Source organism: Balaenoptera borealis (assembly GCF_965194805.1).
Source record: "Balaenoptera borealis genome assembly, chromosome: 9".
Classification (NCBI taxonomy): domain Eukaryota; kingdom Metazoa; phylum Chordata; class Mammalia; order Artiodactyla; family Balaenopteridae; genus Balaenoptera; species Balaenoptera borealis.
Window position 1 is genome coordinate 58,012,588 of NC_138873.1, and position 19,396 is coordinate 58,031,983.

General features: G+C 33.8%; 1 protein-coding gene across 2 annotated transcripts in view; it reads left to right on the forward strand.

The window, feature by feature from the left end:
• ASCC3 (activating signal cointegrator 1 complex subunit 3) overlaps window positions 1-19,396 on the forward strand; it is a 326,479-nt gene that overhangs the window by 58,581 nt on the left and 248,502 nt on the right. For both annotated transcript variants that reach the window (XM_082405191.1, XM_082405192.1), the window contains 4 exons: window positions 7,871-7,991; window positions 13,243-13,447; window positions 14,158-14,299; window positions 14,905-15,030. In XM_082405191.1, the coding sequence (XP_082261317.1) occupies window positions 7,871-7,991; window positions 13,243-13,447; window positions 14,158-14,299; window positions 14,905-15,030 (594 nt within the window). The remainder of the gene's footprint in view (window positions 1-7,870; window positions 7,992-13,242; window positions 13,448-14,157; window positions 14,300-14,904; window positions 15,031-19,396) is intronic.

A 19,396-nucleotide genomic window follows, 5' to 3' on the forward strand; every position in this document is an offset into this window, starting at 1 on the left:
CTCCAAGTGAAGATGATAACCGGACAATTTGATAAATGAAGCTCAGAGTAGAGATCTGGGAAGGATGTGTGATTTTATGAGTTTTCAGTATATGCTTGCTAATGGGAGCTGAGGGCTTGCATGTGAACAGCTAAGGAGAGAACATGGAGTGGAAGTAAGAGAAAGCCTGGGATTAAACCTTAAGGAACTCCAACATTTAATAGTCAAAGGGAGCCTAGAGAAGAAATAGGAATGTACCAGCCAGAGTGGTAGGATACATATCAAAAGAATGGCATGTCTAGAGAACAGACTTGTGGTTGCCAAGGGGGAGAAGGGGAGGGAGAGGGATACACTGCAAGTTTGGGGTTGGTAGATGCAAACTATTACATTTAGAATGGATAAACAACAAGGTCCTACTGTCTAGCACAGGGAACTATACTCAATATCCTGTGATAAACCATAGTGGCAAAGAATATAAAAAAAGAATGTCTCTATGTGTATAACTGAGTCACTTTGCTGCACAGAGATTGGCACAGCATTGTAAATCAACTCCAGTAAAATAAAATAAAATTACTTAAAAAAAAAGAATGGTGTGTCAAGGATATCAGAGGAAAAGTATGTTTCAAGAAGGGTAAGGGGTATTTAGCAATGTGGAGTGATGCATGGAGGATGATCCAGGAAGATGGGACCAGAATAATATTCATTATCTTTATCAAATCTATGAATGAGTATCCTTCAAACAGAATGGATAATAGTAACATCTGCTATCCTTCAGACAGAATGCATAATAATAACAGTTTGCATAGGTATATCTTATTTTTACTTTCTTTTTCATGTTCTTTTCTTTAGTTTTTTATTGTAACCTTCTTAAAAAGTATAGATTAGAATTGAACTCAGCCCTCTAAATATGGTTCAATCAGTGTAGTATCCTTTGAGACGCTAAATGGGGTTTTGGAGATACAGTATTGCTATTACTACATTAAATTTTTCCCTAGCCTTTATTACATTATTTATTCATATTGAACCTGTAAATAACCAACCCCCTACCCTTTCAGGATTTTTCTTAGGAATTTATTTGTGGGATAAGGTTTCCTCATCTTGTACAAGTACATGTGAGTTTTTTAAACCTAATTGTGGGGTTTTATATTTACCTCTATTGCTTCTCCTTAGGTCTGGCCAGATTATATCAGACTATTTAGAAAATTTAAAATTTTGATTCTATCGTGAACTAAATTAACACCTTTAACAAATTTAATTTAATATCTTCTAGTTTATATATATATAATTGATAAAATTTTGAGCAAGACAGCGCCATGACCAATCTTTAAAGAACAACTTTAGTGGGTGATCTCCATATTGAGAATAATCCCATAATCCACTTAACTGTATTGCCCAAAAAGATACCTAATTCACATCAAGATATTATGCCTACTGTGCATCACTAGCTGTTTTTCAGAATGCCCGTTGACTATTTGATAGGGAGAATGGTTGGTCTCTCTTTTGAAAGAGGTCTTTTCGGAACTTCAGATACACTTATTTTTGACTTTTAATGAATTCTTTAATATTGACTCGATGGAAACAGAATGGAACTGACAAACCTTTTATAAATATGAATTTTATTATCTTTAAAGCCTGTTTTAGTGATCAAATACTTTGTTCAACATGTTTTGACTAACCTGAGAAGTAGGGTTCAAACAGGACATTAACATGACCAGAATTGCCTTTTACTTGGAAATAATGTTTTGCCTCTAAATCTTTGAGTAAACCTGTAATGCAAGTATGTTTGTCATGTTTATTCTGTGGTTTCACAAACCCTCAGCATATCTGCATACCCCAGCTCTTGAACAGATTTATAGTTCTTACTTAGGCCCATTATAACTTTTTGTTACCAATTTTCCTAAGATTTATAGTATAATTTTCTGTGGTATATTATTTAAAGGTTTTCATTACTTTATATTTTGCTTTTATGATGATGTAATGTCTATGATTCATTTTGATACTGTGTTGGGGATATAGCATCCACTAGAGCATCGTTCCTATTGGAATAAAAATGATATAACACAGAATACAGTGGAAAGTGGGGATTACCTTTCCTGAGAGATTCACAAACTACATTCATCTGTTACAAGTGTAAGAAATAAGGAAGTAATGCTGCTTTAAAGTTAGTCTGTTCAGGGACTTCCCTGGTGGTCCAGTGGTTAAGACTCTGTGCTTTCATGATGGAGGGACGGGGTTCGATCCCTGGTTGAGGAACTAAGATCCCACATGCTGTGCAGTGTGGCCAAAAAAATTAAAAAAAAAAAAAAAGTTTAAAAGGTCTGTGCATGTTCTGCGATAATTTTTTTTTTGGTATCTCAGGAACATAGTCTGTTGGTTAATTTTTTTACTTTAATGAAGAATACTTTAATTTGATAATTTAATTTAATGAAAAAGGAATTATAATAACAATGAGAACCCTGAGCACCTTTGTCTGTTGAGAAGTTCCTTAATAGATAATAGTGGCTTTAGAAAAATCTACCAGGAAAAGGATATTACCTGTCTATTCCTATTGTGTTTCCTTTAAATCTGATATCCTTAATTTATAGCCAGAGTAGTAAAACTTGCCTTTTTATTGTTTTGAGAGCTGCATTTTTGTTTTTTTAAACTCTGTAGTTGATGCCTGTTTCTCTGCCCAGAGCTAACTTTTCCCTCCTTTTTTTTCAATTTGATAGCTTCTGGAACTTGTGTCAGTGTATAGAGCAATGATCCAGACAGTTGTACCTTTACAGACAGTCACTCTCAGTGCCAAATTAGTTTGTAGTGCAAATCTTGAATGAGAACTGCACCTGCTCTCAGTGTAGATGAAAATGGCAAATATTAGGGAAAGTGTAATTTGGGATTGCTTTAAATCTGATGGCAGCTGATCTCAGAATTCTGCTGGGGATTCTTCATTTTGGGTTATGGAAGTCCTGCTATTCAGAGCAAAACAGCCTTCTTGTCTCTTTTGCTAGGTCTTAGGTGTATTATTTTTAAGAAATAACATGCTCTTTGTGCTGTGATTCTGTATCTGAGATGTTTTATCTAGGAGTTATCTTCCAAATACATTGGTGGTTTCCTAAAATTATGTTGGACTAAAAGTTTCTGAATCTCTAATTTATCATATGTCAACATTATATTTCAAATATGCAAGGGTAACTGCCACAATAAATCACATTCTTATGGAGGAAATGGTCTCAGTTTAAGAATTAACATGTTCTTTGAAAGTTGATAGGATATAAAAGACATTTCATGCTGTATGTAGAGAGCATTTCCTACTACAATTTGTTTGGAGTATGGGGGGAGAAAGTAGCTTTGTAGGTATGTATTACATTTATCTTTTATGAAATTTGCTTGTTCTTTAATATCACCCTTACCTTAAGCATGGGGCTTGTGTCTAAAAGCAATTCAAAACACTCACTTAAAATGCTTATCAGGAAAATTGTATTTAATCTTTATCTTTCAACCCTCAACAGTTTATTGGTTACTTTTAATATCTTAAGTCATTTTGGTTCATAGTTTTAAAAAATAGCTTCATTGATATATAGTTCACATACCGCACAGTTCACCCACTTAAAATGTTATAAATCAGTGTTTTTTAGTATATTCATAGATATATGCAACCATCACCACAGTCAATTTTAGAGCATTTTACAAAACCTCAAAAAGAAATCCTAAGCCTTTAGCTATTATTCCCCTACTCCCCCCACCCCCTTCTCCCAACCCCCAAGCCCTAAACAACCACTAGCCTACTCTCTGTCTCTAGAAATTTCCTTATTTAGGACATTTCATATAAATGGAATCATAATACGTGGCCTTCTGTGACTAGCTTCTTTCACTTAGCAAAATGTTTTGAAGGTTCATCCATGTTGTGCACTACTTCATTCCTTTTTTTTTTTTTAATAAATTTATTTATTTTATTTATTTTTGTCTGTGTTGGGTCTTTGTTGCTGCGTGCGGGCTTTCTCTAGTTGCGGTGAGCAGGGGCTACTCTTTGTTGCAGTGCATGTGCTTCTCATTGCTCTGGCTTCTCTTGCTGCAGAGCACGGGCTCTAGGTGCATGGGCTTCAGTAGTTGCAGCACACGGGCTCAGTGGTTGTGGCCCACAGGCTTAGTTGCTCCATGGCATGTGGGATCTTCCCTGACCAGGGTTCGAACCTGTGTCGCCTGCATTGGCAGGCGGATTCTCAACCACTGCGCCACCAGGGAAGCCCTACATTCCTTTTTATGGCTTAGTAATATTCTGTGGTGTGGATGTATACCACATTTTGTTTATCCATGCATGAGTTGATGGACATTTGGGTTGTTTCTACCTTTTGGCTGTGTTAATAGCCCTATTTGTGCAAGTTTTTGTTTGGACACATATTTTAAATTCTTCTGGGTATATACCTAGGAATGGAATTGCTGGGTCATATTGTAATTCTGTGTTTAACTTAACTGAGGAACCAGAAAACTGTTTTTCACAATGGCTACACAACTTTGTATTCCTGCACTGTATGAGAATTCCAGTTTTCTCCACATCCTTGCCAGCACTTATATTTTCCATTAAAAAAATAGTTGTTCCAGTGGTTCTTCTTTGAGTTTCTTTGATGACTAATGATGTTGAGCATCTTTTCACGTGCTTATTGGCCATTTATATATTTTCCTTGGATAAATTCAGATCCTTTTCTCATTTTTTTCACTGGTTGTCTTTTTATTATTAGTAAGAATTCTTTATATATTCTGGATACAAGTCCTTTAACAGATATATGATTTGCAAATATTTTCTCCCATTCTGTGAGTTGTTTCACTTTCTTGATGGTGTCCTTTGAAGCAGATGTTTCTTATTTTGATGAAGTCCAAATTATCTGTGTTTTCTTTTGTTGCTCATGCTGTTGGTGTCATATTTAAGAATCCCTTACCAAATCTGAGCCCATTAAACTTACTTCTGTAAAGAGTTTTATAAGTTTATATGTTAAATGTAGATCACTGATCCATTTTGATTTAATTTTTGTATATGGTATAATGGTCCAACTTCAATTTATTTCATGTGGCTAGCCAGTTGTCCCATCATTTATTGAAAAGACTGATCTTTCCTAACTGAGTGGTCTTGGCACACTTTTTGAAAACTTTACTTATTTATTAGTTCTAATAGTATTTTAGTACATTCTTTAGTATTTTCCACGTAGAAGATCATAGTGATGTATAAATAGAAATAGTTTTACCTCTTCCTTTTCAATCTGGATGCTTTTCATTTCTTTTTTCTTACCTAATTGCCCTGACTTGAACCTCCAGTACAATGTTCAGTAGAAGTCACAAATGCACACTTTTTTGTCTTGTTTCTGTTCTTAGTGGGAAACTAATCCAGTGTTTCACCATTAAGTATGATGTTAACTGTGGGATTTTCATAGATGCCCTTTATCAGGTATTAGAAGTTCCTTTCTAGTCCTAACTTGTTGAATGTTTTTACCATGAGAGGATGTTGGGTTTTATCAAATGGTTCTTCTGCATCTGTTGAGCTGATCTTGTGATTTTTGCTTTTTATTCTATTGCTATAATAAATAAATTGATTGTCTTATGTTGAACTAACCTGATATTCCTGACATAAATCTAACATTGTCATGGTATATAATTCTTTTTATAAATTGCTGGATTTGATCTGGTTTGCTTGTATTTCACTGAGGAGTTTTGTGTCCATATTCCTAAGAAATACTGGTCTATAGTTTTCTTATGACATATTTATTTGTCTGGTTGTGGGGTCAGAGTAATATTGACCTCATAAAATGAGTTGAGAAATATTCTTTCCTCTTGTTTTTTGGAAGTGTTTGTGAGGAATTGGTTTTAACTTAAAATGCTTTGTAGAATTCACCATTGAAGCCATCTGGACCTGGGCTTTTCTTTGTGGGTGGTTTTTGATTATTAATTTAATCTTTCACTTGTTTTAGGCCTATTCAGGTTGTCTGTCTTGAGTTAGTTTTGGTAGCTTGTGTCTTTCTAGGAATTTGTCCATTTCATCTAGTCTACCACCTCCAGGGCTTGTTACTGTCATTTGCTTGTTTATTTGTTTAGTGACCTGCTGGATTATTTTAGTGCAAACAGTTCCTCCTACCCTCACTCCACAGTGTTGAGCTTCTAATGTCGTTCCCCAGGGAGCCGCCCCTGTGAGTATACCCATAGTAACTTTGGGATGAAGGTAGTGTTAGCACAAACAACCCTTTTCTACGCTTCCCCTGACTCCATTCAGCTGTTCAGATCGGGACTTGAACCCACGTGTGACCTTTATTAATTCCCAGCTGACCATTCTGATGTTTACAAAAATGCCCCTGGGACATAAATTGCTCCATAAACTAATCCAATAAATTTGTGACCCCTTGGAAGGAGTAATTCCAAAGGTCAGTGTTGATATATAGTCTCACCCCAAGAGGGTCGTCCCAGTTGTCTCTCCCCTCAGTTCTCTCTTGTAACTTAGTTGTTGAGTCTGTGAATGTTCTCCTAATTGTGGTTCACCACAACCTCTGCTGTTTCTGAGATAGCCCTTTGGCTTCAACTTCATGGCCTGGTTGCAGATGTGGTCTATTTCTTTGGAAGAGATTGGGATCTTTCTGTTTTATGGCTTGGTTCTACCCTCAGGCAAGATTTCTGAGGCAGAACTCTGGAGCTAGGAGTGGGGACAATGGAAGGCTTCTTTCTGAGTGACACCCCTGCTTTAGAAGCTGAGTACTTGATGGAAGGGGTAGGCTGTAGCCTAAATTCTAGGCTTGCCTCTCGTTGTGTGGAATCACTGCCCTATCAGCCAGAGTGAGAGTGATTGGATCACCAGTATTTTCCTTGATGTTTTGCCCAAAGATAAGGCCTGTCCACATTTGGGGACAGAGTGGAAGACAGGTGGCCTTGTGTTTAGATAGTGTCAGTCAAATGAACAGCAAAAGGAAAATATTTACTAAATATTTAATGCCTTATATATACTCAACATAAATTCCTACTTTTAATGATATTTTTATTTGTGTGGATCCTCTAAGAACAGTTAGAATTTGTTTAATATAAAATCTTCACATGTAGAATTAAAGTATAACATTTCTGGACAGGAAAAATATATATACCCCCAAACCACATATGAGAAAATCTAAAGGCTTTCTGGCACAGTTATTTCATACAGTTATGTAATTGAAAGTCTCTGAATCCTAAAACTGGTTCTCTGACTCTGGAATCAACTTAATCTTTGGCAATCACTCTGCATAGGAGAGTAGGATATGCATAAAAACTTTTAATAAAGTTACAGAAAGCACTTGCAGTACTGTGTTTCAGATTTCACATATATTAAGCATTGAAAAGTATTGATACTTATTAATTAAGCATTAATAAAATAATAAAAATACACTTTAACAAAAAAATACAATTAATTGTTTTTTAAGCACTAAAAATTTGGCATGTCCTGATTTATTAAAACATTCTAATGATTTTTTAACTCTAAAATGATAGCTCTTATTAGTAAGTTGTAAGAAATATGGTACTCTGCACTCTATTTGGGAAAACCAGAATGGTATGTTAAAAAGCAAATTAATTTTAGAATTTCACTTGGTTATACCAAGAAAAAACCAAGTGTCAGAATTTTTTATTCTGTGATTTAGAGTTTTATATTTAAATCATAATTATTTTAACAGTTGGATCATGCTCTTTACTTATATAATTGCAGATAGCCTTATGAAGCCGAAAGCTCCTTAGCAACGTGAAGCAATGTAACTTTCCTAAGTTATTATTTTTTTACGATTCTTTTCTAAGTACTTTTTAGGTTCTTCTGTGTTAGTTTAGCTTCATAGCTGTGTTGAATAGGGTGTTAATAACTTGAAAAAATAATTAATTTTGAGGTAACAGTTTGTTTTGATTTTCCTCTTATAAGCTCTTTGAACTGCTGGGACCTGATGGACTTGAACTTATTGAGAAACTCCTCCAGAACAGAATTACAATTGTGGACAGATTTCTTAATTCTTCAAATGACCATAAGTTGCAAGCTCTTCAAGGTAAGAAAGTGTTCAGTGGTAATTCTACTTTAAAGGAAAAATTCATTGTTTAGCAGTCTATTTAATACAATTATACTTTTAATATTCTTTGGTTGATTATATAGCTTACTGATACCATTCTCTTAAGTAGATTTTAGGTGTGGCAGATTATGAAACAAGTGTCAATGCCCTAAATAGGGTATTATGTCAGAGATTCTGTTTATGTTTAGGTATAGCAGAAGATTTGGAAAGACAAAAAAAAAATTTAAGGAAATACATATAGTGCTTACAATGGGTCAAGTAGAGTTATAATTTATAACCACTTTTATTTTGAAAACTTTCAAACCTTAGTAGTGGTGCAAGGATAGTGTAATGAATACTCACATACACTTCATGTAGATTCACCATCATTAACATTTTGCTTCCACCCCCCCATTATCATTCTCTACACATACACACACACACACACACACACACACACAGGCATATGCACACATGGACACACACATATACACATTTAAAATTTTTGCCGAACAATGACTAGAAGTTGCAGACATTATAATACTTCAGATATAAAATTTCAACATGCAATAAGAGTCTCTTGCTTACCTGCAATACAGTTATCACACCCAGCAAGTTGAACATACATATAGCTATGTATTACATATGTTTGAAAACCCCAGAAGAATTAGAAAGAGTTGTCAAGGAAGCTAAAATTTTTTTTTTTTTTAAAAAGCCTGACTTAACTATGAGACAACTGATGCCAAACTCAGGTTTTAGGTGGTAAGTAGGAAAACTGAGTTTCTTACCTTTACCCAAATGTCTTTGCTTTATAAATAGTTTGGAATTTTTAAAAAGTGCATGGGCATAAGAAATTAGACCCCCTTCTTCAAACTAGTCAACATTCACCCTTCTTTTATGTAAGTGATGTCACCTTTTCTTTATATTTATGAGTGTGACACTGAAAGGAAATTACAAAAAGAACCTTGATTTAAATCCAAAATTTCTTATGGGTTTTCTTTATCCTACACTTTGATTACTGATAGTTGCCTTGGAGTTACTTTGAGATTTCTAGAAACTTTGAAGATTGGAGTTTAGCCACTTTGTCTTTCTGCAAGTCTCTTGGTTCTTTAAGTGTACTGAACACTTATAAACTACCTTTCTGTAAGAGGACTTTCACCTGTTAAACAGTGCTTAATCAGACATTGCAATAAGCCAGCAGAACTTAGGAGTGTTTAAAATGGGAATCTGCCAGAAGAAAAGGAATGAATTTAAATATCTGGTCTTGCGATGTAATTTCTGAGAATTTGATGTTCATTTTGTCAGCCTTTTAAGTGCTGATATGTACTGATTCCACCCTTTATTAGTGCTAATTTATTAACGAAAAGTTCAAAATGAGTTCAGCTTCACATATTTTTTTAAGAAAGCTGTGGATGATGAGTTAATGTTTTGTAGTTTCATTATGTCCATTTTTGTTTAACATTTACACACAAACTTTATTCTACTAGGATAACTTTAGGAAGCAACACACTTTTTAACCTAAAACCAAATATTAAATTTGAATTATTAAAAATTTTTGAACCATCAGTCTGCCCTGAAATATTTTCTACTCTTCTCAGTCGGCTTTTACTCTTTTAGTCTATGCTAGATTGTTACTAATGTTGCTACTATTTAAGAATAATAGTTATACCATAGAAAGTTGGGGGCATTTAAACAAACTTCTTCTAAGGACTGTGGTAAAAGAAGCTGACAATGAACATATTAGGTTTTTTGTGTATATGCATTAAAGATGATTTTCCTTATTTTTGGGGGGAGGGAGAAAGAAATACTCTTGAAGAAAAGAATCATTAGACTCCGTTACTTTATCACTGTTCTCACCCATTTATGTCTTTTGATATAAATTTTATGTTAACGATCCTTCAAAATTCTCTTAGAGAATACAAATACTAAGCTACCTTAGTAAGACAGCTGAATCCTACTCTTCTCTATTCCACAAAATCATGGTCTTAGAGAGCAATAGCTTCCTGCCATTTAGCATTTTCTATCTTTCATACTGATTTTCTTTGAATCCTTTTATCCAGATATATATACATCCACCCTACTTCATCTCTATTCTTATAACCAGGAAATGTAAGGTAGGTGAGAAGTGGGTGGGTATAGTGTACTCACTGCTAAATTGAGGATAGTTGTGAATTAAATTCTGTTTTGGGGATGGTTGTAGAGAATGTTTAGTACGAGGTGTATCATAAAATAAAAATTAAGTTAGCTCGTGCTGTCAAATGACAGTGTTTTGAGTAGTTATACAAGACTTTTTCTGTCATAATAACCTTTTTAAAAGGATACAAGCTCTACGTGTTCTTCAGTAAAATTTTGTGTTAGAATTGCTGTTAAGCTTAATCATTTCATTTCTGCTTGTCAGTCTCTACGGTTAACTGAACCCAACAAGGAGAATCATGCACTTAAGCATTTGTGCTTTATAACTTGATTTTTAAAATCACCTATTATGTTCAGTCTTATGGGATTTCGGTATATTCTGATTGAAGCCTTATAAAGCTATCAATGAGGTAGACATATTTTCTTCTTATAATTTTAATTTCCTTATTTTGATGATCACAAATGTGTCCAGTAGTATTTTGTTACTGTCACATTTGTTTAAAATGTTAATGTCATTAGCATAAAATATAGTATGTCACCCAAAGTATTTAGTTTCACATACAAAATCTTTAACATTCATTTATAGTAATAAGTACATGGCATTATTCACATTTTTTAAAATCCTGCTTAATATCTCTGTCGTTGAATGTGTGACTTTGCAAACAGGTTAATTTTTTTCATAGTTCAGAGTACATTTGAAAAATGCCAGTATGTTGCTTTCTTTCCCTAACACTGAGAGTTAGTTGGTTATAAATTCAATCATTATAATAGTATATAAGATTTACTTACAAAGTAAAACATATAAGACTTACTTAGAAAAATACTTTTGAGCTATAAAATGTAGTTCTAATATAGATGGAATTATATCTTATTTCATAATTTTGAGATGTAATAAATCTTTATTTCTCACTTTCCTTTTTGCGACTTACAGAGCCATTATATGGAGGGGTTATTTCATGTGATTGAGAGTTAAAATGACTTATTCAAAATCATATAATGAGATAGTGACAAATGTCTGAGAATTGTGAAGATTTGACTTAGAATTAGAAAGCTAATTTCCCCCTCTTGATGCTATGCTTAATTCCTTCCTTGTTCTGTATTGGAAGTTGATAAAATAACTCACACCGTGCTCCAGAATATGGACCAATTCCATTCTACATTGTCTTCCTAGCCTAGCAGCAGTGCCTGGCACCTAGTAGGTCCTTAACACATTAACAGTATTGACTTGGTTTGCTTTCAGTGATACTCCTATCAGTTCTTTTAGGGCTGCAGTGAGCCAAGATACTACTACTTGGAAAGATTGAATTAAACACAGAAAGTAATCCTGTTAGAAGAAAATTTTTCCTGTATATTGAGTTGACCAACCACAGGTTTAAATTGTACCTTGTAAACACTGAGCTTTGATTGACCTGATTCCTCTTAGTGGTTCTAGACTTCTTCCATTTTTAAAAAAACTGCATTTCCCAAATCAAAACTACAATGAGGTATCACCTCACACCAGTCAGAATGGCCATCGTTAAAAAGTCTACACATAATAAATTCTGGAGAGGATGTGGAGAAAAGGGAACCCTCTTGCACCTTTGGTGGGAATGGAAATTGATAGAGCCACTATGAAGAACAGTATGGAGGTTCCTTAAAAAACTAAAAATAGAACTACCATCTGACCCAGCGATCCCACTACTGGGCATATACCCTGAGAAAACCATAATTCAAAGAGTCATGTACCAATATGGAGGTTCCTTAATAAACTAAAAATAGGGAATTCCCTGGTGGTCCGCTGGTTAGGACTCTGCGCTTCCACTGTAGGGGCCTGTGTTCGATCCCTGGTCAGGGAACTAAGATCCCACAAGCCATGTGGCACGACCAAAAAAAAAAAAAAAAAAGAAAAACCAAACTGAAAATAAATTCACCATATGATCCTGCAATCCCACTATCCCACTCCTGGGCATATATCTGGACAAAACTAATTTGAAAGGACACATGCACTCCAGTGTTCATAGCAGCCCTATTTACAACAGCCAAGACATGGAAACAACCTAAGTGTCCATTGACAGATGAATGGATAAAGAAGATGTGGTATATGTATGCAATGGAATATTACTCTGCTGTAGAAAAGAATGATATAATCCCATGTGCCTCAACATGGATGGACCTAGAGATTATTATATTATGTGAAGTAAGTCAGACAGAGAAAGACAAATATCATATTATATCACTTATATGTGAAATCTAAAAAAAAGATACAAATGAACTTATTTACAAAACAGAAGTAAATAAGCTCACATAGAAACAAACTTATGTTTACCAAAGGGGATGGGGAGGGGAGATAAATTAGGAGTTTGGGATTAACATATACACACTACTATATATAAAATAGATAAACAACAAGGACCTACTGTATAGCACAGGGAACCATATTCAATATCTTGTAATAACCTAAAATGGAAAAGAATCTGAAAAAGAATATATATATATGTAGCTGAATCACTTTGCTGTACGTCTGAAATTAACACATTATAAATTAACTATACTTCAATTAAAAAAATGGTTAAAAAACCTGCATTTCCATGAAAAGGTGGATCATACTGTTTCTTTATTTGCTTTAGTCATCTTGTAAATATATCCTGAGCTGTATTTTAGTTTTATTTTATTTTATTTCATGTATAAATTAGCAGTGACATATAGACAATTTAACAGAGTAAGGCCTATTACATAGGGAAAAGTATCTTATATGTAAAGAATATCTTTATTTTATTATTATGTTAACAGTAAATGCTAATTAGTTTTGATAATTATTATATTTATTGAAATTATATAAACAGATTATTTCAAAATTGTGAAATAGAAGTTTTAGGTTCCTGATGTTATATCCAAGAATTTATAACATTAAACTATTTAGTCTGTAAGAAGAAAATATCTGCTGACTTTTCCAAAACCAGTATACCATTTAGAAATTGTGATTTAGAAAAACTCTCCTTAAAACATATAATTGAATGTGTCAGTTAAAAAAAAAAAGAATTCTTAGAGCATTGTGCTATCTTATGTTTTGGTGAGAAGGAAAACAATGGTTTTCATAAAGGTTAAGCTTGTAAAATATGATCTTAAATTTGCTTTGCAGACAATTGCAAAAAAATTTTAGGAGAAAATGCTAAACCTAATTACGGTTGTCAAGTCACTATTCAGTCTGAACAAGAGAAGCAGTTAATGAAACAATATCGCCGGGAAGAAAAAAGAATTGCCAGACGAGAAAAAAAGGCTGGAGAAGATGGAGAAATTGCAGAAGGACTCCTGTGCTTTGATCCTAAGGAACTGCGGATACACAGGTAATAAAAACCAGAAGCTGAAAAATGCTTGTGTTGTAATTGCTACTTTAACGTATCATTATCATTATTTAGTTTAGTTTTAACAACTTAGATGATTCTTATTTCTAGTCACGTTTTCTTACAAGAATAGAATTTTATTGTATGAAAACCTAATTTTCTGGGATAAAAAAGCAGTGATCCGCTTAATTAGAATATTCTTAGTTGCATCAACGTAGGTGAGAGATTTTGGTGCTGTGCACACACCACTAGGTTAAACTTCATGAAGTGTACACAAATTTATTTTGAGAGTTTTTTCTTTCCTACCTTAATGAATACTTTTTCCCATATTGTTATCAAGAAGTAGAAAGGAGAAAAATGAAATAAAGGCATTATTATACACGGTGTTTAAATATTGAAACCCATTTAAAAAAAGGAATTTACACTTTGTTAAATATCTTTGGATTGTGATGAAGAAAATTATAAATAAAAAAACATTAAGTCAAACTTATCAGATGATGTTATCTAAAAATAGTACCTGAAAATGTGTTGATGCTTATATGGTTACACAGAAAATTTCAGGATTGCTAATAACTTCCTTTGTGTACTTTAATTTCTTCTCTTTTATAGTGGAAGTCTGCATGAAATAGTTATTATAATGACTTTGTTTTAGTATATGCTTTCCTTTGCAAGATAAAAATTACAGATTTAGCCTATTATTTTTGTATTTACAGAGAGCAGGCACTTATGAACGCTAGAAACGTTCCAATTCTGAGCAGGCAGAGAGACATGGATGTTGAAAAAATACGTTATCCACATGTTTATGATTCCCAGGCTGAAGCCATGAGAACATCTGCATTCATTGCTGGTGCAAAGGTATGCATTGGTATATGACCACTTTTGGATAACATGTCTGTTCTGAGGAAATGACACATTGATTTTCCCTGTTTCTTTTGTGATTCTAGTACTAGTTGACTCTTCTATGCTAAATTGTATTTTTAAATATTGTGGAAAATGAGATAGTGCAGTTTATGTAAAATTCTTAGCGCATGGTAGGTATTCAAAACATATTTGTTCTCCTCCCTTTCATTATTTATGCAGCTTGTGTTTTTGAGTTTTAGCAGTTGCATCACTTTTTGCCTAAACTTTATACTGTGTATTGCACATTTTCCCTGGCTACATGACTGCATTTGTCTTCAGGAATACCATCTAATTAATGTACACTTAAAATTCATCAACATAATATGGTTCGTGTGTTACATGAGATATCTGATTCATGAATGCTTTGTGCGTATGTGTGGTTTTTTGTTTGTTTTTGTTTTGTTTTTTCTTGTTTTCCTTTAAATTAGCTAAATTTATTTACCAGTGCTATGTCATAAAACCAATAGTGTTTTTTTTTCTCTCTTTTAATTAAAGAATCTTTACCAAAGTAATTGTTCTGTTTGGTATTATTATTGGATTTTAATTTTTGATGTTTATAGATGATTTTACCAGAAGGACTCCAAAGAGAGAACAACAAGATATATGAAGAAGTAAAGATTCCTTATAGTGAACCAATGCCAGTTGGGTTTGAGGAAAAACCAGTTTATATCCAAGACTTAGATGAGGTAAGATTATCATTTTATAAAGTTGGTATTTTTGATGCTTGGTATGTTTTTGAATACATTTGTATTGGAAAAATTATTTTTAAAAGTTAGTTGGTTAATACAGTAAAGAGATACACGCAGTTGGTTACTAATGAAGTAGGGGAGTTTAAATTTAAAAAAATATATATACATATATTTCTTTATACATTGAACATATTTATGTATATTTTGTGTATGTATTTCTATAATTATATGTTTATTTTGGTTATTTTAGCTAATATTTGGTTTAACCTACGTAAGCTGGCTTAAGTAAACTGTTTTAAAGGATTCATGTATTGATAGGTCAAATGTTCAACCTATAATAAAATAGAATATTATTTGGGGCCAGGACCAAATTCCAAACTATGTAATTAACTTTCCCTCAGCTTTTAAATTTTGAATAATTTCAGTCCTATGGAAAAGATGCATGAATAGTACTACTCTTATACCCTTTTGTCTTGATTCACCATTATTAAAATTTTGCCATATTTGCTTTATCTCAAAGTAAAATATTTCTTCATTTAGTTTAAAGTATGTACATTATTTAAGGTTAACCTTTCCTCACCAAAATGAAGTTGCTTTATTTTCATATAACTCATATGAAGTCATTCAGAGATATCAAATAATATAGGCAAGCAAAAGGAGCAGCAAAAAGAATAACTACAGCCAACCAAAATTGACTCCATTCTATACATGTGTGTGCATGTTTGTTTTGTTTTTACAAAAATAGAATTATATCACACATTTTGTTCTATGTTTGTATATATACTTATATACATCTTTCTACGTCAGTAGACATATTTCTACTGACAGCATCATTTTAAATCACTATACAGTATTCCATTTTATGTCTTTATTAGTTTTAAACTAATTTGTTATTATTACAATTTTAAGTTGTTTCCTGCAATAAGTTTTTATAATAGACTAAAATTGTAATTAAATTTTATATTAATGGGTTTCATCCTGTGCATCAGAATTAACCTGTAGAACTTTTTCAAAATCCAAATGCCTTGGTCCCTGTTACATCATAATCTCTTGGGAGGGGCCCACATATCTATATTTTGAATATGATTTTCAGAGCTCTATAGTTGATTCTGAAATGCAGCCAGGGCTGAGAGCCTATAGGATTAAATAATTATATATATAATTCTTGTTAAACCTTACCAATCCCTATAAGGATTATCATCATGAAGATTTATTTAATTTTATATATTAAATATTTACATTTTTTCATATAAAAGCATCATTGACATTCATTGTCTACGTAGTGAATGAACCAGGCTTCTTAGTTTTTTTCATACTTATTTCAAATAAATACTTTGTTCATTTTAATTTAGATTATAGGAGTCAAAGAGATTTCTGAATGGGTTAATTCCATCTGCAGCCTTAATGTCTCTTTGCCATGTAACCTAATACACTTATAGGTTCCGTGGATTAGGATGTGAACATCATTGGGCATCATTATTCTCCCTGCCATACATGATATGGATGACCACAGTTTAGCTATTAACCTGTTGAAGGACATCTGTGTTATTTACAGTTTTTGGCTGTTATGAATTTTATGAGTCTGTTTGGGCTGCCGTAACCACAGCCTAGGTGGCTTAAACAACAGACATTTATTGTTTCGCAGTCCTGGAGGCTAGAAGTCCCAGATCAAGGTGCCGACAGATACGTTTTCTGGTGAGGACTCTTTTCCTGGACTGCAGCCAGGTGTTTTCTCTCTGTGTCCTCATGGCCTCTTCTCTGTGTGTGTACACAGAGAGACCTCTGGTGTCTTTTCCGCTTCTTATAAGGACACCAACCCTATCGGATTAGGGCCCCATTCAGATGAGCTCATATAACCTTAATTACTTCCCTGAAGGTCCTGTCTCCAAATATGGTCACTTTGGGAGTTAGGGCTTTAATTTATGAAACTTGGGGGGGACATAATTGCATCTATAACATGGTTAAAGCTGCTCTAGACATTGTGGTACAGGTTTTTGTGTGAACATAAGTTTTCATTTCTCTGGGATAAATGCCCAAGAGTGCAATTACTCGGTCATATTGTAGTTGCGTGTTTAGTTTTCTAAGAAACTACCACAGTTTTTTTCTAGAGTAGCATTTTATATGCCCATCAGCAATCCAGTGTGGTCTAGTTTCTCTATGTATTTGCCAGCATTTGGTGATATCACTATTTTTAATTTTTATTTTAACCATTTTAATTCATATTTTTATATATTATTTATATTTTTATTTTAACCATTCTGATAGCGTGTAGAGAGTTCTCATTGTGGTTTAAATGTGCACATTCATAAGGGGCAATAATTGGGGAATAATACATTCAAATGCAATGTGTCATTATAAGTACATAAGTAAACTCTTTGCCGTGTTAGCAATGTAGATAATGATCCCACTAGATGTCGTTAACCATGGATATTAATATAGAGCTCAGGAGAAAAATATAGATGTTACCAGAATGTGAGTTTAGTTAGATGCTTCTGTTGGTTTGGATCTTTTTTATGCAAGGCAGGATCTTTCTGTATGAGGAAAAGTGCTCTTGAATATGGTATCTTTCTCTTTTCACTAAGATCATAATTGCATGCCATTCCTGACAGTCCTATGGAACTATAGATAAAACGATTTTATGTCCTCTCACTGACTGAATGTCGCATCAGATAAATTTGTCCTCTCTTCTTAAATTACTTCTATAATTTGATTAAAAAGGTAAGGAGAATTTTAAAATTCTAAAATGATGTGCAAAATTTCTGTTAATGCTGTTAAATGGGTTTTATACTTTCTTGGAGAGGGAATAATCTAAAAAAAAAAAAAAATTGATGGGTTTCTGTATTAGGACTCACTCAGTTGGAAGTTAGAGAAACGAAACTGAAATCAGGTTTTAGCAATGAAGGCAGAATGTTGGCTTTTCTAACCAGAATGTGCAGGAGTAAAGCTGCCTATGTGTCCAGATGGATATATAGGTTCACATGATGTCATCAGATCTTTTCCTCTGTCTTCGTCTCTTTCTCTTTCTCCATCTCTTTATTTCCTTCTCTTCTCTTTCCTTTCCCCCTTATCTCCTCCTCCCTCTCTTTTACCCCTTCTCCCCCTCCTTTTATTTCTCTGGTTCTTTTCATCCCGACTCCCAGATATGCTTTCTCCGTATAATCAGGGAAGAACATAGGATGGCAACTCCAAGCATATCTGCTTCCCCCTCCCCTAATTCTAAAAGCAAGAGGGTTTTCCCCACAGAAAACCCCTGGGATGCCATCAAGAGTCAAGGAGGAGTTTACCAAAGAAAGATGAGTGCTGTTATTACCTTAAAAAGGAGAAGGAGAAAGATGCTAAGCAGACAGAACTATGTCTTTGATATTTTGGTGAAAGAGTGAGGTTTGCTTTTTTGTTGGTGTTAAGTAAGTTGACTGCTATCTATTTCCACAGTTGGGAGTTATATTTTTTAAATAGCCAATAGAGTGTTATTCAGCAGAATTGAAATACTGATCCAAATATACTGTTTAGTTTGGAAAGGTAATATAAAAGATGCATATAATGTTTCATTTGAGAAGTTAAGAAAGTTGAGTCCTATGAAGTCTGAATGTGGAGAATTTGAGATTTTCTGTTACCCCAGGTTATTGAATTCCATACTTACAGGCTAGGTTCTGGGGGAAATGATGAATACGGTATTATCCCTGATCTTAAGTTACTCTGTGTAGTGTATCTGCCCCACACCATTTCCATGGAAATAACTAATACAGTAGGGTATGTTGTACAAATTTCTATGGCGGCACAGAGAAGGCAGACTAAGTTCACAGAAGAAGCTGTCATGAAGGTGAATGAGGGCACAGGATTTTGCCAGATAGACAAAGAGGGTGGGGGGTGTAGATGAAGGATGCTCCATGAAACAGTTTGTGACCTTTTGTAAACAAGTATTTCAGTATTATTAGCATGTAAGCTACATGTGGAGAGTGGCAGCAAATTAGTCTAAAAAGAGACTTAATAGTGCACATGAAGGGCTTTGAAAACCATAGTAGGTTTAGACTCAATATTGTGGGAAATGCTACTTCTTAAAAATAAAAGTAAGTGATCAAGTTTTTTCACTTCCAGAATTACTCTGGTTGCAGTAAAAAGCTGATGATTGAGAGTAGAGCTGCTGCAGTAGTTCAAGGGAGAAATGCTATGTGCCTGAATGAAGAAAGTGGAGCCTATATAGAAAGTGGGACAGTGGAGAATAGTTTAGCTGTTAGTACATGTAACGTATGATGACTGGTTTAAGTGACAGGAGATGAAGCAGAGAGAAGAAACTGGAGTGACATCCAGGGTAACATGGGCGAGTGCCAGTATCATTTATTAAGATGAGGAATAGGAGAAAAGG